At 40.1% G+C, this 27,017-nt stretch overlaps 1 protein-coding gene across 1 annotated transcript in view; it reads left to right on the top strand.

The window, feature by feature from the left end:
- DNAJC3 (DnaJ (Hsp40) homolog, subfamily C, member 3) overlaps positions 1–25,895 on the top strand; it is a gene marked incomplete at its 5' end in the record, with an annotated part of 37,719 nt that extends 11,824 nt beyond the window's left edge. Inside the window, 11 exons of the mRNA XM_012723160.1 lie at positions 8,273–8,383; positions 9,471–9,595; positions 11,090–11,164; positions 11,763–11,915; positions 13,349–13,530; positions 13,921–14,040; positions 15,790–15,895; positions 15,980–16,100; positions 21,618–21,750; positions 22,515–22,663; positions 24,261–25,895. Coding sequence (XP_012578614.1) covers positions 8,273–8,383; positions 9,471–9,595; positions 11,090–11,164; positions 11,763–11,915; positions 13,349–13,530; positions 13,921–14,040; positions 15,790–15,895; positions 15,980–16,100; positions 21,618–21,750; positions 22,515–22,663; positions 24,261–24,418 — 1,433 coding nt within the window. The remainder of the gene's footprint in view (positions 1–8,272; positions 8,384–9,470; positions 9,596–11,089; positions 11,165–11,762; positions 11,916–13,348; positions 13,531–13,920; positions 14,041–15,789; positions 15,896–15,979; positions 16,101–21,617; positions 21,751–22,514; positions 22,664–24,260) is intronic.
- Positions 25,896–27,017: the final 1,122 nt, after the last annotated feature.

Raw genomic sequence — 27,017 nt, 5'->3', positions numbered from 1 at the left:
GGTGCTCGGCGCCCGGGACCCGCGCTAGGCGCGGGGGACCCGGGGTGGTGGTGCTGGGAGGAGGCCAGACGAGTTTGGGGGGCGGGGAGGACAGCGAGGCCACCGGGAGAGTGAGGGGCCGGCGCTGTTCGGAGCGTGTAAACACCACTGCCCTCCCCGACTGGCCTGTGAAGTTGTTTGGTCGCTGCCAGGCACCGGTGCTGGCATCGGCTCCGAGTACACCTGCATCTGCTTTTGCAGCGCCCCGCCAGCTTGGCGTCCTCCCACGGAGGACCCGCTCGCCTTTTCCGCGTTCTCGGGACGCGAGAATGAGCGCTCAAAGTGCCCGAGCGGACACTTCTGTCAGGTTTGGGTACCGTGCGAAATGGTCGCGTCGGTCGGCGTATCACGTGCACTGGTCACTTTTCACCCCCATGAAAAGGGCGCGGGAGTCCAGGAGGGCAAATTAAACATCTTAACTCCAGACTCTTACTAGACTTCAAAGGGAGTGAGGAGCCCAAGTTGGGAGTTGTGTCTGGTAAAAGCCCCTGAAAATCCTCAACTTTAAGAAAAAAGCACTTGTCTCCAACTTTAGGTCTCATTTCTGCATTTGGGGGGGGCGGGGCTGGGCGATGTGTCGGGGTGGGAATCTTCTGGTGACCGTGTTCTTTTGAATCAAAAAAATCAGGACATGTGGAATGACAGCCCTGGGACAGAATTTGACAGGGAGGTTGCCCAGACAGTCTATAGAACTCCAATATAACTATCTAGACTAAGTTAATATGGGTTATCTATCCCAGTTCTTAGGAATTTTCGATGTTAACAGAGCTGTCCCATCACCTCCCCAATGTAGCATTAGGGTTTAATTCCCATTGATGATTTTGACCACTTGGGGGAAAGTTCCTTATGAGGTCAGTTTTTTTTTAAGTTATACAAAGGGGCACACTTTTGTATGATTTACTTTTTCTATTAACTCGTAGTCATCTTTATAGAATTGTTCTGTGTGTGATTCTACAGGACTTCACAGTTTTTCCCCAGCTGTGGTATTTTCCATAAGAAAAACCCCATTAAAGAGCTTTCTTTTTGGAGACCCTGGCACACTTCTCAGGAGTGAACTGGTCAAGGGGCAGCGGCTCAGTACAGTTGGTAGGGAAAAAGGTCTTAAATTTATCCACCGTGGGTCTTCCTTCTATGTGCCAGGCACTCTGCTAAGCACAGCTTTGTAAGCTGTATCTTACTTACGGAGGTATGTGATACTGTCCCTACTTCACAAAAGTGAGGCTCCGAGAGTTTTAGGTAACTTGAACACAGGTTATTGGACTCTAAAAGTTCATCTTGTGTGCAAGGTGGAGACAGAAGTGTTTGACAGCATCAAACATTTGTGTGGTAAAAGCTGAGAAAAATTAGAAGTTTTTGCTGCTTTTCCACCTGCTGTTCAAACTTCTTGTGCGCCAGACTCTCCCTTGGATCCAGGGCCCTTGGACACAATGGTGTGCTCTACTCTCAGTTTCTGATTCAGTAGATTTGGGTGGGATCTGAAATTTTACATTTCTGAAAAGGATTTTTACATAGTAAATTCCAGAAAGGGATGAAGTTAGAAGCTTGTTCTATCCCAGACGCAAAATTTGGTGATGGAGGTATAAAGGTAAAATAGAACCTCTGATGTAATTAGCAGACTATAAGCTCCTGTTTTCCTCAGCAAATCCAGTGGCACGGCTCCCTGACCTCCAGTTGCTCCTAGATTTTCACCTTCCAGTGATTCCAACGCTAGACCTGGGGCTGGGAGAGAAATAAGGGGAATGGCTGTTAGAAAGTGTGTGATGGCTACCTACTGATGGAGAGTACCACTAATAATTAGCTTGGCTGGCCTAGTTTTTTCTGAATTAAAAATAATTACCTTTGGGTTTTTCTTTATTGTTAAAAAAAGTGAATTTAATCCAGAGAAAGAAACTATATAATAGGTCCATGGATTGAAAACACCCCCTTTCAAAATATCCTTTGAAAGAGGGGAGTCCAAAGAACACGATCAGAAGTAGAATTTTTAGAGTAGAAGGAAAACTTCAGGAGTATCTACTTTAGTATATCATATTACAGGTAAGGAAGCTGTTTTACTTCTTTGCTAATGGTTTGTTCTATTTGGTGACTTAAGTAGGAACACAGCATGGAAACCTAATCTTCTTTTATCTTTGCTGTTTCCTTAACATGCAATCTGGACTCAATTTTTCTTTATTTCACTAAGTTGACTGACTAAACCATATATTTTGGCCATAGGGAAAAGAACAGTTGTAAACATGTAAGTATTAAAAGTTGGTGTTAATTTTTATATAAATCTAACCTATACTAAATGTATATGTTTTATCTTCTCAAGGACTTTCCTGAGAAAAATCCTATATTATTTAAATATTGAAAGAATAAAATAGTAAAGATAATGACTTAGAGTAATTATATAAACAAAGTATTCTTCTGAATCATTAGACATGTCCAGAATTATTTGACACTTTTAATAATCTAGGCAATAGCATCAATGATCAACTAAATTTGAATATTTAGTATTTGCTGAGTCAGTGCTTGCGAGTGTACTAGTTTTGACTATGTGGGACAGTTGGGATTGTTAGCATTTCAGCCAAAGATTTACTTTCCTTTGTAGCTCTGTGAAAAATTAAATGTGTGTGTGGGGGGGGGGGGGGGGACCATCATGATGAGTTTGTCTCATTTGGAGTTCTAGAATATAGAGAAGACTCAGTTACTGAGCAGAGACTTAAACACTGTTTCTTGGTGCAATATATCTAGTACAGAATTTATGGCTTTTATCTTTGAATTTACAGACCACTTGGGATATAAACGATGTAATTGGGAAGCACTCATGTCCTCTTCCCTTCTTTTCCAGTTTAGATTAGTGGTCTAATTTTATAGTCTTTCCATTGCAAGCCCTCTTTAATTTCCTTTCATTTTACTCATTTGGCAAAATTCAACACTGCTTAAATCCAGCTATTTTTGGTGGTACTTCCAAACTGCACATAAATGAAAAAAGGAGATAACCTTGCTCATTGGTGTCATTTTAAGTTTGCAGTTTCAAATTCCAGCGCACAGAATACTGTAGACATCCCTACACTTCCCTAATAGGTGTTTTTAAAAATCAGTATTTTCTACTTTTTCCTAAATCTCTAATCCCCCTTTTCATTCTTACTTTACCTCCCTTTTAGAGCTTGTCTTTATCCTTATATTAAAATGGGTGCAGTATCTCTATTCTGGTAAAATCTCTCTGTAAACTTTGGCCCAAATCTCTTTCTGCTCACAGTCTGAGAATACCACTTGTGCACTTACTGTTTCTCTTGGGTGTCACTGCTTTCTCCCTGTGCTGGCCACTGCATCGGCACTCCAGCTCCAGTGTGCTATAGAGTTTCTGCCTTAGACTGTTCGCTGAAGTCAGGTGACCCTTCAGCTACTGAACTGCATCTTTGCTTTTTTTTTTTTTTTAAGATTTACTTGTGCGTACAAGAACTGGGGTACAGGCCAGAGGTGTGGGAGTAGGGTGGGGTGGAGGGGTTGAGAGATAGAGTGGGCAGCAGAGCAGGTGATCAACTGAAGTATACTGCTGAGGGGAACAGTAGGGAGACAGCAGAGGTCTGCTGCGCCATGTGGGTCACCTCCCTGGCCAGGGATCAAACTCATGCTGCAGTGGCTGTGATAGCTTCATAGTGCTGCACTTTGACCTGTTGTGCCACCTGGGAGGCCCCATCCTTGCTTCTCTTGACAGCAGAAGTTTAAGAATTGTTGGTAGTTTCCTCTCTTCATCTTCTCTTGTCAACTTACTTACTCCACTAATACTGCAGATCTTTTCGTATCTGACACTGTATACTTGAGCTTTTTCATTTAATCTTCCCCTCCATCACTAAGCTCTAACAACATCAGCTTCCTTTACTTCCAAATGCCAAGTTCATGTCTAAGGATCCATGTTTTTCCTGCTGCAGAGTCTGGAAGGCTTTTCTGAGATCTCCAAATGAGAACTATTTTAGAGTCACCTGCCCTGACACATAAGAAGTACTCTCTCCTGCCCTCAGTATGCTCCCTTTACTTACTTGAACTTTCTTCTTAAAACTTAATGAATTAGTGAAACTTCATAAAACTTAGTGAACTAACTCATTTGTTTTTCTTGTCTATTCCATCTAGAATATGTCTATGGAAAGAACTTTTGTTACCCAAAAGCATGTTGACATGAAGTAGACATGTGCAATTAGTATTTTTAAAATGGATGAATAAAGTTAACTCACTGAGCTGATTTCTACATGGTCTTTTCTAAAATTATTTTCTACATTTTTGTGTTTGTAGTTAAGTGAAGCTAAGACATGCTTCCCAGTGAAATCCCTTGGCTAAACAGACTTTATTTTCCTAGTTCCCCTCAGATTTTGGTGCCGACATTGGTCAGATATTCATTCTGCATGTGATTTCAACTCCTTCTTCCTTCAATTTGGCCCTAGAGATATGAAAACACATTTTAAGTCAGATTGATTAAGAGAGATGCTTGCCAGGCCTAAGTTTCTCAGCTCTGTGTGTTTTTGTGGAACTATTCTGCCATCAGTCCTTGCTGAGACTAATGGGATGCTAAGGTAATGAACTTCTGCCCTGTCTTTCTGTGCCTATTCTGCTGTTTTCTGTTTTCACCCTGAATATTCTTTCAGCTTCATTTTGCTTGGATCTTTTCAGACACTGTGATTTTGGTTTTTTTTCCCCTTGTGTTCCTTTGTTGAATGATCTCAGGGTTTTCCTCATCCCTCACATTCTAAGTGCTTCTGCTTGGTTTGCAACTACGGGATCTGTCAACTAGCCTTGCCTTGAACCTTAAGACTACCGTTTTTTGCCTTGTTCGTTTTGGTTCTGTCATTGTTGATTGTGACTCTTACCACTTCTTATGTTTAACTCTTGAGTTTTAAGTTTCTTTTTTATTTTATAACTGATGAATTCATGGGGGCTGGTTCCTTTCCTTGGGCTCTCAAAAAGTGTGCTGCTCTGGGGGGAGCAGGCTGCTGCTTCACCTGAATCAAGGACCTCTGTCTTTGGCTTCCTTTATTTTCTGATCAATTTCTTCCCACATTTCAGGAAGCTCTCTTGCTCTTAGTGTTTAATGTGCTCAATGCAAACATCCATTCTCTTGGCAAGAATCTTGCGCTTGATGTTTATAGCAGTGCCAACTGTTTGTGGGGTAACACTGTAGACTCTTCCAGTTTTGCCATGGTAACATTTGTGGGGCATTCCTTTCTGAACATTACCCATCACCTTAATGTCTGCAGTATCACTGTTCTCGGAGATGTGCATGCATGTGTCAAAAGAACAACTCCATGATTTCTGAAAGGCCTACAGGACATAGCAGGTGCTGCTGTTCCTTCCTCAATATTGGTGATTTCTGGAGACTTATGGAAGATGGCAGTTCTAGGCTGAAAGGCCTCACTTTAAAGTTTCTTAAAATTGTTTTTGCTCTCTAAAATATGAGTCTCTAGTATGAACTTCAGTGAAAGACTTAGCTATTCTATCTTTATTTCTGCCCTTCCTTTATATTTTGCTGAGCTGTAGTTGATGCTTGTCTAAGAGAAAACTAACTCTTTAATGTGGATTTGGAGGTGGCAGGGTTTGGTTGCTTTATCGCTCAGAAATAATGTTCACAGACCACAGGACAAAGGGGAAAAAATGATGTATGGCTCAAAATAAAGTTGAGATGTTACAAACACAACCAGAATTTCAAATAATTTGTCTCCCCCCAACACTGTCATTGTGAATCATTGGTAGTGTCAGTTTGATTTGATAATAGTTATTTTGTATCTTAGATTCTGTTATTTTGATGAATTAAGATGCACTAACATAAAAGGTAAACAGTGACTGTCACTTGTCTGGGAGAAGAAGAAATCCCTCTGCTGCACCATGCGGGTCACCTCCGGGGCTGGGGATCCAACTTGCACTGAAGCAGCTGTGGCCAGCTTCCCAGTGCTGCACTTTAACCCGTTGCACCACCAAGGAGGGCCCTGTCAATAAATAATAACATGAATTCTTACTGGGAAAAGTTCAATAGCGCAGAAATACATATTGTGTCTTCTTTTTAAAGCATAAGTGAAATGAGAATGTGTGTCCTGTGATGCAGCTCAATCTCCTTTGTTCACACCACACTTCAGCCGTGCTTGCCTTCAATTAAAATCAAAATTAAAATTTTTAAAATTAAAAATTACTTACTAAAACCCCTCTAATGATATCCCTGTTCATCTAGAACAAAACCTAAATTTCTCACCTAGCTCAAGGCCCAGCGTGATCTCCCCGTATCTTGCCTACACCTTCTCTGAACAACCGGAGCCGCCTTCACATTTGCCCGGGATCTCTGCACTCGGCTTGTAATCCTTACCTGGTTGTTTTTTGGTTTGCTGGAGGCTTTTTCTCGTGCCGCCCTCAAATTAATTTTAAGGGTTTATTTGACGCCTGTGTCTACATCTAGAACTAAGCCTCCATTCTTCTGGCAGTTTGTCACCTTGGCCTCTGGGTACTTCAGAATGATCTTACTTACCTTCCTTCCACTGCATCCCGCTGCTGGAGCAGTCTGTGCTTCCATGCTTGGTCTGTCTTTCTGGATGTTGATTCTTTGAGTCTGTAAGAATAGCAGTTATTTTTATGTGTAGGTTATTTTCTGTTTGCCCCACTAATTATGTTCCTTTAGTGTCTTATTTGGGTTAGTTTCTTAAGGATTGACTTTATGGTCATCTTTGTATTTCAGAAATGCTCACTGCCAGACTTTCAGTACTGATGGTGGACACAGCTGACCGCCTGACTGGAGGCTGGGGCATTCCTGGGTTCCTTTCTTTGCTTGTTATAGGAGTTTGGAGCATTCAAAGAACTGAAGTCACCTCCCTGGCCAATCTCCTCTGGGAGGGTGTCAGAGTGTGATTTAGGCCACCATTCTCAATTCTAAAATTTGTATTTTTGATGGTTATTGTTTAAATTTCTTTTCCCAGCAAGGTTAGGCATTTAGAACTTTAAATAACATACCATTCTAGAATTTGAACTTGTTGGGAGGTGGCCTCATATGTTCAGTTGGCTGTCTTGATTTTCTCTGAAGGTCTGTTTCTTTAGAACACTTTGTTAAATGTAGGATGCAATTTTTCAACCAGTTTTTTTTTTTTTTCATTGAAGGGATTTAAATTTTTTAAAAATTTGATTTTGGAAAATCTTAACAATTTACCAAAATAGAGAGAAGTACCATGAACCACTATATATTATACCCCACCTTCAAAAACTATTACAGTTAGCCAATTTTGCCTCATCTCAATGATGAACAGAGCTTAGCTCATTTGCTTTTATGGAAGAGACTGCTCTATTTATTTATCCCTGTTATGGCCAGAGTTTTACACTAGAGTATGTTCAGTAACTTGTTAAATGAAACACATTCCACAATCTTCATTAGAAAAACCAGGTTATATTTCTAGGTGTGGTAAGAAATTGGATGCAGGTAATTCTCACTATCTGAAAACAGCCAGTTTCTAAACAGGTATTGCATAGTGGGTTTTCATAGGCCAGGAGCCTATAGCTTCATTTTGAATGCAAAAAGTGAGAGTGCTTTTCCAATCCATTGAACCCCTCAAACTATTTTCCCAAATGTTACCTATAAATTCTAAAGTAGTTGTTTTCACAATGTTGCCCCCCCGCTCCACAAAATAGGGCTGTACAGAACTTTAAGGCAGTAGTAAGGTTTCCTTCTACCTCCTTTCCTCTTACCCTTCCTTCTACATGGTCCAGCAGACAGGCAAGGTAACACTACACAGAAAATAAATACTAGAAATTGACAAAACTTTTTTGTTAAACAGCAAGATAAAGTGTATTTCATTCAGATTTTTGCAGTATTAGATACAGGAAGAATTGCATTTGCTTTTGATGACTGCATTTGCTTTTGAGTGATAGGCAATCAGTCAAATAGTTGTTCTGGTAGACATCTACTCTTTCTTCATGTGACCTCCATGTTCAGACAGTGTCTTCAGTCATGTGCATGTATGGTCTCTTTCTTTACTGTATTTCTCTAAGCACTCTTTCCATACCTGTTTGTACTGTTATATACCTCAACCAAGACACCATCTTGTAGAAGATTCTTTATTAGAAGATTCTTTATCAGTTTTACTTATTCCCTTTTCTAGGTGACTTTTCAGCTTTTGTGACTTTTCCCCTTTGAATAGATGATCCAGGGAGAAGACTATATTTTTAACATTTTATTCTTTAGAATTAAATCTTGGTTCATGAAAAGCTAACATCTTTGTCACCTTTTTAGGTGCTGAATGTGGAGTAAATGCAGATGTTGAGAAACATCTTGAGTTGGGCAAGAAATTACTTGCAGCTGGACAGCTCGCTGATGCTTTATCTCAGTTTCATGCTGCTGTAGGTTTGTATCTTAGAACCACACCACTCAGGTCATGTTAGTGAATTCTAATTAATAGCTCTTTTTATAGACAACATTTAAAATGAAAAAATAATTAATTAAATAAAACTTTAAAAGCTACAGGATTCTGGGTGAAATAAATTAATAAAATAGGAGGATAACAGTTGAATGTATATGTATTTAACCTAAGAGAATTTTCTAGGTAATTGAAACTTAACCACTGTAAGTACTAAGAATAGTTCAAGTTAACTTTGGCAGAAAAAAATCTCAATGTGTTATGTAGTTTTCTGTCTTTTTAAAATAAGTTTCACTGATTACAGTGATCATCAGTACAGTAGTTAGTTACTTCGAAGCCTCTGAGGTCCTGCAGTTTTGCCTCTTCAGTGTTGGTCAAACTCCTGCTGCCTCTTAGGCTGCTATTTCTTGGTCTGTTTCTGCATTGACTATCTTTGCAGTTTTTAATCTGTTGGGACTGAGAAAGGAGAAGACCAGAATAAATATGTGCTAGAATGAGGACTTTAGTGTTTTCTTATCTGTCACTGCAACATATATATTATCTTAAAAATGATCTTGACCTATATATAGGTCAAGACTAAATACACACACACATATACACACTCTCTATTACATATGTGTATATGTAATACACATTACCTATCCCTCCACATTGTAGGTGCTGAGCAGAAACCCACCTCATCCTCTTGCTCTCTATTCAAATCCCATTGACTTCTCTAATCTCACTCTGTATTTTCTTCTTTTGCCCTATGTTCTTTATTTCTTTGCTGCTATTGTAGTTGTAGTTTCCTAAGGAGCAGAGATGCACATTAAATATATCAGTTTAATTGGAAATCTGTAATTTTCTAAAATCATGTACATGAGTTCATAAGTCTACATCCTTAATCCATATTCTCACTTAAGAAAGAACATTTTAGTGAAGACTGAATTACATATTTATACAGATTATAAATTGTATAGAATTAATGTTCTAGGCCAAAGGTTGGCAAACTTTTATTCTAAAAGATCAGAAAATTAGTATTTTTCTGTTTTTTTGATAACGCTGTGAGCTGACATTTGTTATTTTAATTTTCAGACGGTGACCCTGATAACTATCTTGCTTATTATCGGAGAGCTACTGTCTTTTTAGCTATGGGCAAATCTAAAGCAGCACTTCCTGATTTAACGAAAGTGATTGAATTGAAGATGGATTTTACTGCAGTAAGTACATCTGAAACTTTTGTTAAAGGAGAATTGAAAGGAGTCTTGAACTGATTTGTTCCTAGAGGTGAGGCCTGGCCTACTACCTGATCATCAGCTAGTGAGAGGACACAGGAAGCTACTATAATGTGGTGGACTGGGAAACGAGAATTTCAGAGTACCTGGAAGCAAAGATCTGTATAAAAGTGGAGCAGTGGGAGCGCTGAGGGATTTTGAAGTTTGGTAGTAATGTTAGCTTTTGTGCTTTGGAAAGGCAAGTCTGTGAGGAGGCTGACACACAGGGCTATAAAAAGTGACTTTGTTAAGGCCGACAGGTACTGATGACAGTTTCAATTAAGGCCATAGCAAGAAGAATAAAGAAGAGGGGCGGGCTCAGGTCAGCAGTGGTTTGAGGTGAGGATCTAGTGGAACTTCAACATAGCTTCAGAAGTGGATGACTGACAGTTCTGATGATTGGCAGGTGACTAGAATGGCCTAAAATTAATAGGACATTGTCATTCTGACTACAATGGAGTAAATATTTACAAAGCTATTTTCAGAACTTTGATTGCTGAAGTCTCAACTGACACTACCTTTTATGTGGCAAAAATTAATTTGATTTATAATTCACATACTATCACACTACCTTTTTTCAAAATGTATAATTGAGTGGTTTTTAGTATATTTAGTTTACTTACAGGATTATGGTAGCAATACTACTATGTAGTTCCAGAACATTTTATCACATCCAGGAGAAAACCCTGTGGCTATAGCAGTCTCCACCCATTTCTGTTCCAGCCCCTGACACTCATTGTCTATGGAATTGCCTGTTTTGGATATTTCATATAAGTAAAGTGGCACAATATGTGGCCTTCTACATCTGACTTCTTTCCCTTAGCATGTTTGTAGCTTCATCCTTGTGGTAGCATGTGTCAGTACTACAGTCCTTTTTGTGGTTCAACAGTATGAAACATTTACTTATTAGTAATGCGAATTTGGGTTATGCTGTTGCTGTGAACACTGATATATAAGTTTTGTGTGGGCGAATTTTCACTGTTTTTTAGTGTAGCAAAAAGTCTTTAAGGAATCATGTTCTCACAAAATTTAAACACATTTGGAGGCTCCATGGTAGTGCAGGGGTTAAAGTCTCAGTGATATCAAGCTATCACCAGCCACTATGGTATGAGTTCGATCCCTGGCCAGGGAGCTGACCCACATGTTGCAGTAGACATTTCCTGTCTCCTTAGCAGTGCTCCCCTTAGCAGTGTATTTCAGTAGAACCACCTGTTCTGTTCCTCCCACATCTCTGGCTTGCACTTTGTATGCATAAGTGAATAAATCTTTTAAAAAATTTTATACATAATCATTGGCTCTAGAAATTTTATCAAGAGTGTTAAGTGAAATGGATAGTGAAAGAATATTTTATTAATATTTCATTAGTTGGTTTAGTTTTATTCTTTGTTTAGAAAAGTTAGAGGTGCATGGCATTCAAACATATTTTATCTCTTCTCCTAGGCAAGATTACAGAGAGGTCACCTGTTGCTCAAACAAGGAAAACTTGATGAAGCAGAAGATGATTTTAAAAAAGTGGTAAGTGAAGTTCAATTTATGTTTGTTCTTATAAAGATGTTAGACATGGCACCAAAAGCTTAATCAATAGAAGAAAAAAGAATGTAAGTTAGACTTCATCAAAATTAAGTTTTGCTCTGGGAAAGGCCTTGTGAATAGGATCAAAAATCAAGTCACAAAGTGGGGGTGGAATACTACATATAGATTTTGATTCCTTAAAATTCAGACTGCTCTGGAATAAGGTCTGAAGGAAGGTGAGGGTGGAAAGCACCTGCTGCTGAAGGTGTGTCCGTACAGCACACCATCATGCAGACATTCTGCTCTTTGGTGCAGCCGAGAGAGCCAGCAGTGCTTCCCTTACCTGGTCCTTGTCCACTCTTCACATTCCTAGATATATTTGCTTCCTGGTAAGCTTTGGGGACCTCACGGTCTTTTGACTGTAGTTCCCACTGCTCTCTCGGTTGAATACAGGTACCTTTCTTGACCAGCCAGACTTGCCTGTCTCCTCACCCTTTTCCCTCTTGTGAACTTAAGTATCTGGAATGGTCAGATAATTGTATATATTAAGTATTAGACATTAGAGGCTAACATTATTTAATTTAAATCGTTATTTTTATAGCTGAAATCTAATCCAAGTGAAAATGAAGAAAAGGAAGCCCAGATCCAACTCACCAAATCTGATGAAATGCAGCGTTTGCGTTCACAGGCACTTGATGCTTTTGAAAACTCTGACTACACCGCTGCTATAACCTTCCTTGATAAGATTTTAGAGGTAGGTTTCTTAAACACTGTAATTGGAAAACCTAACACTACTTTCTACTCTAAGGCATGGGTGAGAACATTCAGCTCCTCAGTAGAAGGTAATGCTTCTGTAGAGCAAAGTTAGAAAAAGAAGTTTTCACACTTAACATGTTTGTGTGTGTGTGTGTGGGGGGGGGTGTTGTGTAATTTTTAGTCATTACTTTGCTGTTTTTATTTGATGCTACATTTTGTGGGAACAAAATTCTAGAGGTTAGATAATGGGTTAAAAGATAAAAAATTGGCTGAAGAAAAAGGAAAAATAATGTTTTGGAAGAAGGAGGACAAAGTATAGAATAAGGTGATGCTAGGTAAAAAGACACATGACAAGTTGTTAAGGTCCAGAGAGTTCTAGATAGGGAAACCTAAATCCAGAGTTTACTTGTGTCTGAAGGACTTAATTATAAATGGTTTTGGAAAGAAGTCTACTGAAATTAAAATGGAAGCAATCACTGTTCATATTTATTATCATTTCATAGCATTTTGATATAATTTCACTATAATATTAATTTTGGCAGTAAACTTGTGATAAATGCTGACATGGCACTACTTTTATAATTTTATAGAGCAAATTACAGAATTCAAGTTTTTACTAAAAAAGCATTTGCTGATGTTTTAATGAGGAAATACAAAGCTATATTTTTTAGCTTGTAGTAGGTCCATTTTGATATGGCTTATTGCCCACGATGTTTAATTTACATAGTACATTGTTGATTTTGATGTGTTGATATACATGAGCAGTTTATATAACTTATAGAACAGCTCTAGGAAACAGGTTAAGATACTCCACAGGCCTTACTGATTAACTTTTGCATTTTAATTTTGAAGAAATTAAATTGGTATGTGTTTACTAAATATTGCATGTTTAGTAAATGAATACTAAATATTCTACTTTTGATAAACAGCAATTTCATCCTCTTACTATCTTTATTTGTGATGTGAGAAGTTCACATCACACAAAAGTGACATTTTACTTTTAGTAATTATAGAATAAAAATATTTGTGGATTTAGAACTTAGATTTTATTTTTTGAGACTACAGGATTGTTAAGTAACAAATACTACTAGAATGTTTTCTTTGAAATCAAATGTACTTTACTGAAAACTGCCTTCTAGTAATAAAGCCTTTGTTTTCTTATTTTCAGAGTTTTAGAGTTACATAATTAAAGGTGCTAGGGAAAAAACCTTGTTCATATAGCGATCCCTTCTCCCATTGGAATTTATTTAAGATACCCCTGGAGAAGTTTTTTGTCACATCTGAATTGTATCAGATTTCAAAGTACTATTTACAATATAGAAGCTGTCACATCAGTTGGCATTTCATAAATATAGAGGTAAATTATATTGGAGCTAAGAATGAAAGTGCATAATTTACTGTTTCCTGAAATCCAGTTCTTCTGTTTTCAAGGTTTGTGTTTGGGATGCAGAACTGCGGGAACTTCGAGCTGAATGTTTTATAAAAGAAGGAGAACCTAGGAAAGCAATAAGTGACTTAAAAGCTGCATCAAAATTGAAGAATGATAATACTGAGGCTTTTTATAAAATCAGCATACTGTACTATCAACTAGGAGATCATGAGCTGTCCCTCAGGTCAGTTCTAGAGATAGATGCTTCGCACCATCTTTTTATTGTTCTCAGTAACAAAAACATTTTCTTTACAGTTTATAAATTAGTAAAATTGTGGTTAAGGCTGATTTTATATTATGTATCCACTTACTGTACTGCATAGTTTATTTTTATGAAATTTGCTTACTAAAATAAAAAGGAGACCTGTTTGCTGAGCAAACACTATTTGTCATTTAATTTGAATTAACTGTGCACATGGTGTAATGGTGTATTTAAAAGTGTATGGTCAATTACTATGTCAGTGTGCTTGTTAAGAACAAAAATTACCTATTGCCATTTCTGTATTTAGTATGGAAAGCTTTATCATCCATTATTTTGACTTGGAGTTTTTTCTCCTTTTAAATACATGAGCAGTGAGGTTCGTGAATGTCTTAAACTTGACCAGGATCACAAAAGGTGTTTTGCACATTATAAACAAGTGAAGAAACTCAATAAGCTGATTGAGTCAGCTGAAGAGCTCATCAGAGACGGCAGGTAAGAAAGTGCACATTAGCATTTTTGAATTTTTCAGTTCCATTTGGTTATTCTTTCTTATCTTGTTTCTTTGCTGAAGCATTACTAGCTTTTTTCTTTTGCTTTAAGCATGTTTTCATTGCTGGTGTTTTCCATGACTGCTTTAAAACTGTTGCTGAATGGATAGCAGCTCTGTCTCCTTACCATTGGAATTTATTGTCTTTTCTCATTCACTCTTCCTTTTTCTTGATGAGTGGTTTTAACTAAAGCCTAGGCATCTTCATTTTATGTTGTAAAGCTACGCTTCTTTAGTCTAAACCTGTTTTGGCTGGCCTTTTCTGACACTGTCCCAGCAGAACAGGAGGGCAGCACCTCTTCCTCCAGGTGGGGAAGAGGCTTCCCCGGGGCCTCTCTGGCATGTGTGAAAGGGGAGAGGGGAGCGTGTCACTGTTGCTGGGGACAGGGGAGAGTTTGCAGGAGTCCTTTCTGATGGTAGGTGGAAGACCTGGCTCCTGACTTGGAGTGTGGGTGCCCGCCTCACCAGGGGAGGATCCAAACTTACGCTGACCTCTTGGCATTGGTGGGGCTGGGCTGTAACTGTCTGGTATTTGCCGGAAGAGAGTTGGTGTTGTCCCAAGTTTTCTGCCTTGTGAGGCTGTTCTTTGCAGGTTGCCGGCTTCTTGGTTGCTCACCTCTCCAGCTCCAGGTCTGGGGCAGATTCTCAGAAAGAAAACCTGGGGCCTCTCCAGGCCATGTCTTTCCCAGGTGGTCGGGTTCCGAGCTGCACGCTCTTTCTCCTCCTTTTTGAGTCTTTTCGGGTTTTTAAAAATGTGTGCTGTCCAGGATATTTCATAGCACTTAACTGGGGAAACTGGGAACATATATTTATTCTGTCTTTCCAGAAACTAGCTGCTGCTGCTCTTTCTTAGGCCAAGTACATTGTTTTGGAAGTGAACTTTCATTTGGAGCTAATTGTAGTTTCAAATGCACTTGTAAGAATTGTAAGAATTAAAGTGGTCTGACTCCTCTGTGTAGTTTTATTACAGTTACTGCACCCTCTTGGAAAACTATAGAGTAACACCACAGCGAAGACTTTGACACTGATTGCTAGCTTCTGTTTTAAATTAAAACAGGTTTTAATAACCAGCATTTAAATATGAGAATTGCAGCATTTTGAAAATAACTTTCCATAGTGGCATGTAAATACTTACCTTTTAGTTTGCCGTTACTGAGGAAAGTGGCTAGTTTAAGAAAATGCTAAAGTAGCTTTTAGTGTTCTTGCAAAGTTGGTAAAGTTGGGAGCAACTTCCTTCTGCAGAGAACAATGTACTTGGTTCTGAACAGTAACACTCATATAAAACAGCATGTAAATGTGCTCCTTTTTTGATGAAGCTTTATAGTAACCAAGATACATGACTTGATTTTTGTTTTGCTGAAAATATTCTGTTCCATCTGATATTAACAAGGTATTTCACTCAATTTCAAAATTATGTTTTATATTTTTCTATAAAATATTCATCATTTCGTTTGATTGGTACTCACAGGCATGCCTTGACTTGTCTGTGCAGATTTTCTAGGGTCACAGGTTTTATCACTTAACAGTTGCAGCGTGCTTTCAGTGCCACTCTCGATTAAAAAGGTAACAGCAGTGTTTGAAGGCACTGCTTATTTACTTGAACTGATCAGCAGGCAGTGAAGAGTCAAGGACCCTTTCTCTGGTTCTGGAAATAGAATTTTACTATTACTCATTATGATTTGCTCATTTAACAGATACACAGATGCAGCCAGTAAATATGAATCTGTCATGAAAACAGAACCAAGTGTTTCTGAATATACAGTCCGTTCAAAAGAAAGGATTTGCCATTGCTTCTCGAAGGTAACAGCTGACTCGATCCTAGAAATGTAAACACTTAACATATGAAATAACAATCATAAATCCTTTTCTTGCGTTTACTTTTAGGACGAGCGGCCCGTGGAAGCTATCCGAGTGTGTTCCGAGGTCCTCCAGCTGGAGCCTGACAATGTGAATGCTCTGAAAGATCGAGCAGAGGCCTACTTGATAGAAGAGATGTACGATGAAGGTAAATCTTCAGTGGACTGATGTCCAGCTTCTTAAAAGTGATGTATATGAAATTAGTATTTCTTGTCTAGAACAAAGAGTACCTATAAATATTGACAGAGAATGTGAAAATTATTCGTCCTTATTGGAACTTGAAAGGTACACTATATGAAGCCAGAGTTTCACTCTTGAAACCAGTTCAGTGGAATACAAAAATTAAAAATGTGAGCTTTCTTTCTTGTTGATGAATTAGGAAAAATAAATAGCTAAGTAGAAAATTTCAATTGTAGCCTCTATATCACCCAGAGGTAATCACTTATGTATTTTGGCTTTATAGTTTTCAAATTTTTGTCTATATACACACACAAATATGTCTTTTATCAATATATGTATATTCGCAGATAAATGTAACATATATTATATACATATGCGGGTAATATATGCCTAAGTATAAAATGAACTGTGTCTCATGAATTGTCCAGTGCATTAGGATGGCCACTTACTCGCCTTTGCTCATGCTGAACTAACAGTTTCCTGCTAAGTGTTACAAGGATCCTGTATAAAGGCAATGGCTTGTTTTGGATGATAATGAAGGCATATACGGTGATACTCATTTTTTGAAAAATAGAATCTTTTCAGATGTATTGCTTTGTGATTTTTTTTTCCATTTGCTATATGCTATAAACATTTAAATGAGATTTTTTTCCCCCCAAAGAACCTTACTGCAAAGATTTAAAGTCAGTAAGGAATTTTATATTGCAAAGAGCATTCTTCTGGTGAACTTGGTTTGTGGTACTTTTCACTTGAATGCTTAAGTATTAAAGAGTGCGCAGCTTTTAAAATAGAATGTTTTAACATTATGCAAAAACAGTCATATTATAATTGGAAATTGTGGATAAAATTTTAAGCACAGTAAGAATGATATGCAGCAGTGGTAAAACCTGCACAAGAAGGTGGTATCTGCACCTAACATTAAGAGAGGTTGAAGGTACTCTTTAGCAAGGAAGAAGGGGGTATTTTTTTTTCCTTCTTTCCCCAGTGTGAAAAGAATTTTACTTCTCAGTGGTTGGAAGTGGTGACAGTTTTGGTTACTGCTGTTTGTGGGACATTTTTATAGTTGTCATTGAGGCTTGGAATGTCTGCAGTCAAAATGATAGGTTTTACTATTCATAAAACCTTACTATGCTTCATTGAATAAGTAATCTACAGTGGAAGGTGTCTTTAGTATGTTTCTTGTTTGCACTTTTGAGCAATGGCGTCTACTTAGTGAAGTGGCTGTGTGCTAGGTGTCAATGTTCCAGTGTGGGCCTCCACATTTCAGGTACTCCTGTCATGAGCATGAAACCCAGACCTGTGAGATTAGGGGTGCTGCAGAAGACAAAGCTTAGTTATTAAAAAAAAGATTAAATATAATTGAAAAGATGCCTTTATAAGTTGGATGCTAAAGTTAATGTTTAGGGAAACTTGACAACTTAATTCTTGAAGGAAATGATGCTTAACATTTCTTTAAAAGTTTTCTCTTTGTTTTCTTTTGGGTGTTGGGGAATTGTTCTGAATTATGGCTTTATAGGAGTTAAATTGTTTGAGTCACAGGTATGGAAATTTACTCACCTCATGGAGAGAGAATAGGTAGCTAGGCTCTAGATTTGGGGGCGAGAGTTTGGGAGAAAGCCTAGGTAGTTGAAACTGACAAGTATTACTAAGGTTTTGAATCAGAGGTTTAAATATATAAATAAGTAGTAATCTTATTAACTAGGCTAAATAATGATGATATGCTGAAATCTCGAACTGTGAAGATTTTCCTTATCCTAATTGCTGATTTTATCTTTTTAAAAATCACAAATAATAGTTGTGTCAAACGGAGTAAATGTACTAGACACTGTCAGACGAAGAGGCTAAATATCCCATATAATAATATTTGTATAGAAGTCAGTGCAATGTAAAATGATGGTAGTTATTTAATGAATAAAGAAAAACTAGGTTTATATTAGTGAATAATGGTACGGAGATTTATTAATTCTAGGGTTTAAGGCAGACTCACTAGGAAAGGTATCAGGGTGCTTACTAGAACAGGAGTCTGCCTCCTCAAGGCCTCCTGGATAAATACCCAAAAGTGAAATTTGGAATTGCTGAGTCATCTGGCAATTCTAGTTAGAGCTGTTTTGAGGAATCACTACGCTGATTTCCATAGCGACAGCACCATTTTCCATGTCTTTCCCCTCATACAGAAGGAGAAGGGTTCCAGTGTCCTCACATCCTTGTCAACACTGGCTATTTTCTATTTTGTCTTGTTTTACTGTCTTTATAATATTGGGATATGAATAGTACGTATCTCAAATACATGGTTACGAATAAGAATGCTCAGAAAATGCCTACTGCAATCAGTGCTCCTAGTAAACTTCTGAAAACATAGCCTTCCCTGTGCTCATTTTCAGGGTAGCTGTTTAGAACTTGTATTGACCCTTCTATTCAAATAGTGCCATAGGGGTAATTAGCTGTAGGTCTGACTGTGGCCAGTGCATTTACTCCATTTGACACAGCTATTGTTTTGTTATTACTTAGATCCAGAATTCTGAGAACAGGAGCCAAATAGCACTTGTTCTGGTTGAAGAGTTGGCCTGGGCAAAATTGTGAAATAAAGTTTGTCTTTGATATCCTGTGATGCTCTGTGTGCAGATTCTCATGCCTGCCTTCACATCCTAGGATCTAGCTCTGCCCTATCCCGTAAAACTGGTCTGTGTTCACAATTTATACCACCTCTCCTCGACATTATTGTGCCCTGGTTATTGCTGCAGTTCTGTATTGGCAGATGCTGGCTGTCGTTCGGGTCATGCCTAAAGCTGGCTTTATTTTGAAGACTGAATAGATACTGATGTGTTTGTACAGTGGTCCTAACCATGAGCTTAACTCTTCATAATCTGTAAGAGACTCCTGAAGCTTCCAGATCTTGAAATAGGTACATCTATCGTAGGTACAGCTAAGCTTCATCTGAGAACTTGGAAGCAGGTATTTAGGACAGAAAGATGGTTAGTCCTTTGCAAAGACTACTCGGAAGGTATTGTGTCCACAGTTGTTCAGTTCCTTTGGTTGTAAATCTCATTAGCCATGAATTCAGCCCGCATTTTTTTCACACATAGGCAGTGTAGCTACAGCTGTGTGGTCTGGATTATTTTGTGTGCGATTCTGATATTTAGAGGTTGGCATTTTCCTTCAATTTATGATTTTATTAAATTGGCAGTCTTTCTTTGGGCAGTACCTCTTAGTTTTTTGCAGTTTTGCAGAGGCTAGCATGTTTCTTACCCTTCCCTTTTCTTTTACCACTCAGTACTTATAATGAAATTCTCTCTATGTAGCTTTGCCTTATCAGTGGGTGATGTTTTATTTGAGCAAAACCCAATGGGCATCAGTAAACTTACTTTTTCATCTTCGCTCCTCTTCCATTTTTTCGTTAGCTGTGTCCACTAGCATTGTGAGAACATAGTCTATGCTGTCATTTTGTAATTCCATTTTTTTTTTAAAATCTTGAGTTCTACACTAAATACATTCAAAGTGTGGTTTCTCTTGTCTTGGCGAGTTCATCTATAGTCATTTCCTCAAGGGGTTCTTCGGAGAATTTTTTTCTTGATTTTTATGTTCAGAGTGCTTTGTACTTTTTAAATGTGAAGATTAGTTGGGCTAGATAGTAAATCCTTTTGTTCATGGTCTACCTGTGGCCATTGTTCTGTTCTTTTCTGGCACTGCATCCAGCCAAGGAGAGTCTGGATGGGGTTTTGTCTTTGGTCTGGCTGCCCACAGGGCCCTCTCCATTCACGTGTGCTCACTAGCCGAGGGGCACGCCTCAAGGTGCACCGTTCTCATTCTGTTTGCCCTGACACCTCGAGTGCCCGTTCAGCATGTAGCTTCGTCTTTGCTGGAAATTTGTTTTGTGCAGGTCTGTTGGTTTGTTTTTAGCTTTAACAACCCAGTTCTGCATCGATTGTATTCCTTTGCTTGTCATCTATAGTTGTACTTTTTTTCTCTAGGCTTTTTAAAACTATGTTTCTTTTTCTTTTTAGGTCCTAATTTTTCTCAGACTGTGGAACATGAGAAAACATAATTTAAAGTGACGTGGTGTATGTCTGTGGGAAATCTTACACCATCATATTAGGTTTCTAATTAGTTACTTAACTGTAATCATATGAATTTTGGAAACAACCTATAATTTTATAGTTCCACTATTCGTGATTTTGTATTTGTGCACTATATTGTAAAATTTTCATGACGTCACAGGGGCTGAGTGACGGTAATGCCTAAACTACGTGCAGGAGGATTAGTCTGCTGGGTTGGATGTTCAGACCCATATCCAGAGCGATTTCTTCTCCCACAAGGAAATGAATTTCCATAAAATTAGAATTTGAATCTAACAATTCACTATTTGAGTTATCTTTATAGGGAGGATATTGAGAAAAATGAATGTTGGTGCTTCCAGACTAAGAACTCCCTCAGGTTTGGTGCACACATGGGGTACAGCCAAGGTGTAGCCTAGTGAAAGGCCTCAAATGGGGAAAGGTGCACGGGCGGAGTCTTGAAGAGACCAGGAGCAGGCTCCAAGAGTCCCTCTGTGAAGCCTCCTGGGACAAGCCCACTGCTCACCTCATGTGGAGTGCTGTCTGTCATGAAAACTCCTTAGAGACTCAGTGCCCAGGGTGTTTTTTTGAGGGATGGTCAGGAAGGCACCTTTTGCCAAGCCTGTATCAAACTCTAGACTCCTAGAAAGGAAGAAGTTCAGTGTAGACCACATTCCTTTCAAAGACAGTTCAGGTACAGTGAGCCATTCTCATCAGGGAATGTTGGGAATCCTCCAGAAAGCCAATTTCCTAGTTGCCAGCAAGGGGCAACTTTGCCAGCAGACCTTCCTACAATAGTGACTTCAGGCCTGCTTTTCACACAGTATTATTATAACAGATAACTAGATGCCTTGTACTTTCTGAATATTTACAATAGCTAGAAATAAAGAAAAAATGTAATGTGGATTGTCATCAGACTTGGTACCATTCCCCAACTGTGTTTTCTGCTTTGAGTGACACTTTAATCAGGCTTGTTACAGTTTGTATTGAACCTGTAGGGGTGACTTAGTCATTCTGGTTGTTGACAGTTTTTCTGCCTCTTTCTAAGTTTCCCATTATTCTAAACTATTGATCTGTAGCTGACCAAGCTACAGATCAAGCTTTTTTACACCCTTTTGTTTTCTACGTAACAGTCACTTCAGCCTTAGTGATGGTATGATTGTTTTGTACGAAATGCATGGGGAGGACAGCCTGGAGTGCGTCGGGCCACCAGCAGTGAACTGTTGAGTAGCAGGGGTGCAGCTGCCTAAACTGCACCTTAATCATGCCTTGTCTAAGTCGTGAACAGAATGATTCAGGTGTCATCACTTCTTTGGCTTCTAGTAGTGGCACAGGAATGGAGGGGCTGGGAATGACAGCTTTGTGTCAGTTTTGTAGAATGGTGAAAATCAAGAATTCCTTTTAACAGCATTATCTTAAACATATTTTGGCAGCTATTCAGGATTATGAAACCGCTCAGGAACACAATGAAAATGACCAGCAGATTCGGGAAGGTCTAGAAAAGGCACAAAGACTGCTGAAACAGTCACAGAAACGGGATTACTATAAGATCTTGGGAGTAAAAAGGTGAATGTAAGACCTGCGTTATATTTGATCTGCTCTTACCATTTTTTGATTCATTTCCTTTATATATACATTCAAAGGCTATGAGAGTTCAAAGCAGTTTTGAATGCTACAGATTAATGTCCCTGACAGAGGCCAGGAATGTGACAGCTGTGGCGCTGTAGCATGTATAGGCCCTCGGCCCCAGGAGGGGGGCAGAGGTAGGGATGAGCCCCCCCGGGCGGAGTCAGGGGAGGGGTTAAAGGAAAACTTCTGAAGGCTGAGAGTAAGACGCTAATAAAGTTCACTTGCCGGCACTGAGAGACCTATGATGTACTCAGTGTGAGCTTCAAATAGATCTCCTTGCCTCAACAGGGAAATTATCTTTTAGTCAAAAAACTGGAAAACTGAAACATGTTTTTACTAAGCTAATCCAGAAGAATGAGAGGGGGGGGGTTCAAAAGAACTCTTTATAATGTCAAACACTGAATCTTGGTAGCTTGAACATTCAGAGTTTCGGAGTGGATCTGTGTGGAGTTCAGGGGCAAGCTGTACTGAGCAGGGGCACTGCAGCCCCTGCGGAGGTAGCAGCCCAGGTCTGAGGGTGCCTGCGCGGCCTCATTGACATCCCAGCTGCATGTCACACGCTCCTGGGAGCGACCAGGGGCCCTAGTAGGAAAGCTGGTCAGTTATTTGCCATTAGGGTCTCAATTGGCTCTTGCAGTTTTCATAGCAATGTGTTGGATTCTTGTTAACAACTAATGATTGTTAATTAATCACCCCTTCAGAAATGCCAAAAAGCAAGAAATCATTAAAGCATATCGAAAATTAGCACTGCAATGGCACCCAGATAACTTTCAGAATGAAGAAGAAAAGAAAAAAGCTGAGAAAAAGTTCATTGACATAGCAGCTGCTAAAGAAGTCCTCTCTGATCCAGGTATCACTTGCTTTCCATGTTTCCTGCCCTGTTGTCTCTATTTCTTTGCTGTCTTTGAGGTGAGGAGGAGTGGAGGGCGATGTGGGTAGGGCTGGGACTGGGCCTGACCTTGCAGTTTCCAGGTTGCTTTACATCCAGCCCTGTGCTCTGTCAGAGTCTGGGGTCGTCACATGTGGGGTGCAGTGGAAAGAACATCAAATGTGGAACCAGAGTGTTTCAATCTTCTGTCCATACTTGAATGTTACTAGAACTCTTTTGACGTCATTTTTTTCCACGCGTGATATGAAAACACGAGAGCGCTGGCATCTCTTAGGCTTCTCCAGTGTCACAGACCAGGGCAGCTTCCTTAGACCGAGCTTACCAGACTTACCTAGGCCCCAGGCTGCCGTGCTGGCGGCGCAGCCATGGAGAAGAACACGTACTGCCAGCACCCCGCTGCGTCCTTGAAGTCCAGGGATCGTTAGGCTTTCTGGTTTCTGTGTGTGTTCTTTGATCATATGTTAATCATAGGCTGGAAAGTGGCCTTGAAAATAAGAGGGAAACAAGCTGTGAGTTCATGTAATATTGAATAATGCTTTAGCATTTTCAGAGGGAATTCGACATTGTGTTAATACTTACGCTTTTCTGTGGCTTTCTGTGTCAGGGAGCACAGAGGCTGTGACTTGGATTAGACAGGCTCATCCAAAATAGGAGCGGGTGTTTTTAAACACCTATTAAGGCTGTGAAATTGAGGTCAAATGACCGCTTGTTTGCAAGTGTTTACAGTCCAGTAATGGGGACAGACTGTCTGAGTACAGCAGGGGCCTCCCGTTTTTCTATAGCAAATATCTAGTCCTGGGATGGTTCTGCGCTCCTTAGCTGCAGTGCCAGGGTAGCATCAGATTCCATAGGGGTGGAGGACTCTGGAGCTGGGGTGACCGGGAGCTGGACTGACAGTTACAACGGCATGCGGCAAGATTAATTACTGTCTTTTGCTTACACTTCCATTTTCTTAGCCCTGGTGTTATTTTAAGGATAAAATGACCTTTCTCAGCCCTCTGAGGCTGCTAGCTTATTACTCTTGTTTCTTCCTCCCATTTGTCTGCAGTGGTCTGTCTCATTGGGGATTTTCTCAGGGGTGTCAGGCACAGCTGCAGAGGGGTCTCACGCTCCTTGGTCTGAGAGGCTTTAGTTCACTTCAGATCCACAGTGAACACAGCACCGCCACGCCGCGCAGATGCTTGTGGGTTGCTGAGGTGTCTCCCTAGCTGGCTTTGTGCAGGGCAGATTTGCTCGGAAAAGCATGATGCATGGAGGCCTCACTTTGGAACTACTTACATGGTTCCAGGAAGAATTTCCTTGGTAAGTTTCTTGCGAAGAGAAAAGATTTAGGCAAGTTGAATGTCAACGAATTCAGTTTGCCAGCTCACTTGACAGCTCTCAGCCATCTCTGTGACTAGTTCTTCTCTGTTCTGTTGCACCTAAGGCTGGAGCTTGGCTTGGGTGGTATGGGAACGCCTCGATTTGAGTACCCAGGACCGCTGTTTTGATAACTGAAAAGTAGTCTATCCCCTCCCTGGTCAGTAGCTGTATTTAATTTGCTGGTTTCTTTTTACAGAAATGAGAAAGAAGTTTGATGATGGAGAAGACCCCCTGGATGCAGAGAGCCAGCAAGGAGGAGGCGGCAACCCTTTCCACAGAAGCTGGAACTCATGGCAAGGGTTCAATCCCTTCAGTTCAGGCGGACCTTTCAGATTTAAGTTCCACTTCAATTAAACCAACTGTTCTGCTCTTCTTTATTTTTTTCTAAAGATTAAAAACAAAGAAACCTTGTTCCAGGACCCTAACGAAAAAAAAGTCTTCAAATTTTTCAGTTTGTCCATGACCAAAGAGTTGTTTTCATCGGAGAAATCTGTTCTTAATCCATTTTAGACTTGAGGTTGATGGGCTTGCCAGGGCAGGGAGGTGAGGAGTGGTTCTAGTTCTGACCGAGTGGCCTGTGTCTAGCTCGTGACCGCCAGAGGCTGCAGTCTGAGGCAGGCCCACCTGTGGAAGTGCGCTCACCCCCGTCCGCACTGAAGCGCGCAGCAGCAGTTCTCTCCACACCTCGCGCGTGCTGGTGCCTGCCTGTGTGTAAGGGGAGCCGTGGCCTTCGTGAGGCCGGCACAATGTTAACATTTTGGACAGCTTTGCTTAGATTTTGGTCAGTCCAAAGTCACCTGCATAAACACCTATTTCAGAGCCTCCTTTACCGGCGTGTGTCCCATCTGTCCACCGGCACGAACCTGTGAGGCAGAGAGCTCACCTTTTAAGAAGTCTGCTGCGGAGGGCTGGTGAAAACAGGCCTCTATTCTGTGTTGTTGTATTTTTCTGTTCCTTACAAGAGAATACTGAAAATCACTGAGAAAACTGGGCCTTTTTGCTTAATAAGAAACAGCAATGAAATAATAGATAAGTACTACTAAAAATGACTGTCGGTGGTAATACTGCTGAAGTGCAGGTTTGAATACTTTCCGCCGAAGCTGTGGCTAAGCAGAGCTTCCTGTAACAGGACCAGCTTAGAAATGTAATGCTGCTCAGTCAACAAAGAGGACCCGCTTCCCAGTTTCAGTAACTGCAGGGGGCGCTTCCCTCCCCCCGGCCCTGCCCTAGGCCTGCAGTGACTCACGAGGGGGCACCTGTCTGAGGTGGGTGAGGCAGCATCCCTGCATCTTCACCAGACCTGTAGGCCTCTGGAAGTTCTTCTGCAGAGAATAAAAACCAGGTTTACAAATCTGTCAGCTCTGGCTAGACACCTTTTTATCTTCTAAGAAATGAACTAGCCAGTCTTTGTATACTGAATAATTTTTTCCCTAAAAGAATGAGTGTTACTTTCATCAAGAACATGAAATCTTTATGGAACTATTGATGCTGCATTTAAAACCTAAGAGAATTACTTTAGAGAAGAATTATTATACCTTTATTCTGGAAAGGTTTTTGTTTCTGCCTCAGCAGTTTCAAGCATTTAAAGTAGTGTGAGTTTAATATATTGTTTTCACGAAATCAAGAACTTTAATTTTAGCAATGGGAGGACTCCAGATTACTAATGTCCATAACAGCCAAGCACAACTCGTTTTCTTCTAGTCATTCTGAAGCGTAGTTTTTTTAAAACATAGGAAAAAAAATTAACTGAGGAAAAAATTACATAGTTGAGCAAAACCACATGCTTTTGCATCTGTTTCTTACCAATAAATTTCACAGAGCATCTCAAAAATGAAGTGAACAGCTTGCAGCTTTCATTTTGTTTTAATGTCTAAATTTAAGCCGTTTTAGCTAGTATGACTATCAAAGTCACAAGATTACTTTTTTCAATCTGGTTCTTTTGTGTGAGTGTCACTGTGACCTCTTTGAAAACTAGTGATGGCCTCTACCCACGTGGGAAAGTGAGTTTTCACTCAGACTCAGAAAAAGATGTCCCTCCAACTGCCCTGCTATTCTGAGGCGAGGATAAGTTGCTACCAGGAGCCAGCGGGGGCCGGGCCGGTGAGGTGGGGCTGCAGGAAGATGAGTCTGGGCACCCCCCCCTTGCTGCGGCCCGGGTGCCAGGTGGTCTCCGCTGTGACCGCCACACCTGTCCCTGGAGTCTTGCCAGGGTTTGATTTAGTCACTGCAACTGAAACATGTCGAGTTCCTGTCTTTGCAGTGAGGGAGAGGAGAGAAGCAATGGTGCCAAGTGCCAACATCACTGCCGAGAGCTCTCTGGAATCTGTCGTTTTGCTTGGTAATGAAGAAAACACCACTCTGGTTTCCATTATTGACCATCAGCAGCCTTGTGGTCTCCGCACAAATGGACGGACAGCCCCTTGATGCTTGTCATGACAGTGAGCCCTAGGTGTGGAGGGCTGGGACAGTCATGCTCCTGCAGGCCTGAGGTAGACCACCCTGCAGTAGAGAGCCGAGGCCTGGGGCTGGGCTGCTTCCACGCTCAAGGCCTGTTCCTGGCACTGCAGATGCCTGGTAACTTTCTAGAAGAGTAAAATCTGAGGGTACCTAGCCCTGTAGCTCTGTCTGATTCCTGCCTTCCTTTTTGGTGAGGTCCCAGAGAGAGGTATTGCTGGCCAGTATTTTGTGGGTATTTTCCACATTGGCAGGTATTAAACACATAGCCTGTAAAGGTGAAGTTAGAAAAGGGGGAGAATAAATTTATTGCCCAATTTTGAAAGGTCATGTTTTCTTACCATGGATAAATGAAAATTTGAAAATTTTCAACTTCAACAGTTTACTAATGTGGCTTGGATGTGACATAATACTAATTTTAAGACATCTTTAGTCAGTATTCAATGTTTATTGTAAATACCAGTATGAAACCAACTTTTGGGGACTCTGATAATAGTAA

The sequence above is a fragment of the Condylura cristata genome, unplaced genomic scaffold (genome assembly GCF_000260355.1).
Source record: "Condylura cristata isolate star-nosed mole 26May11 unplaced genomic scaffold, ConCri1.0 scaffold00010, whole genome shotgun sequence".
Lineage (NCBI taxonomy): Eukaryota > Metazoa > Chordata > Mammalia > Eulipotyphla > Talpidae > Condylura > Condylura cristata.
This window is presented reverse-complemented; position numbering and strand designations above follow the sequence as displayed.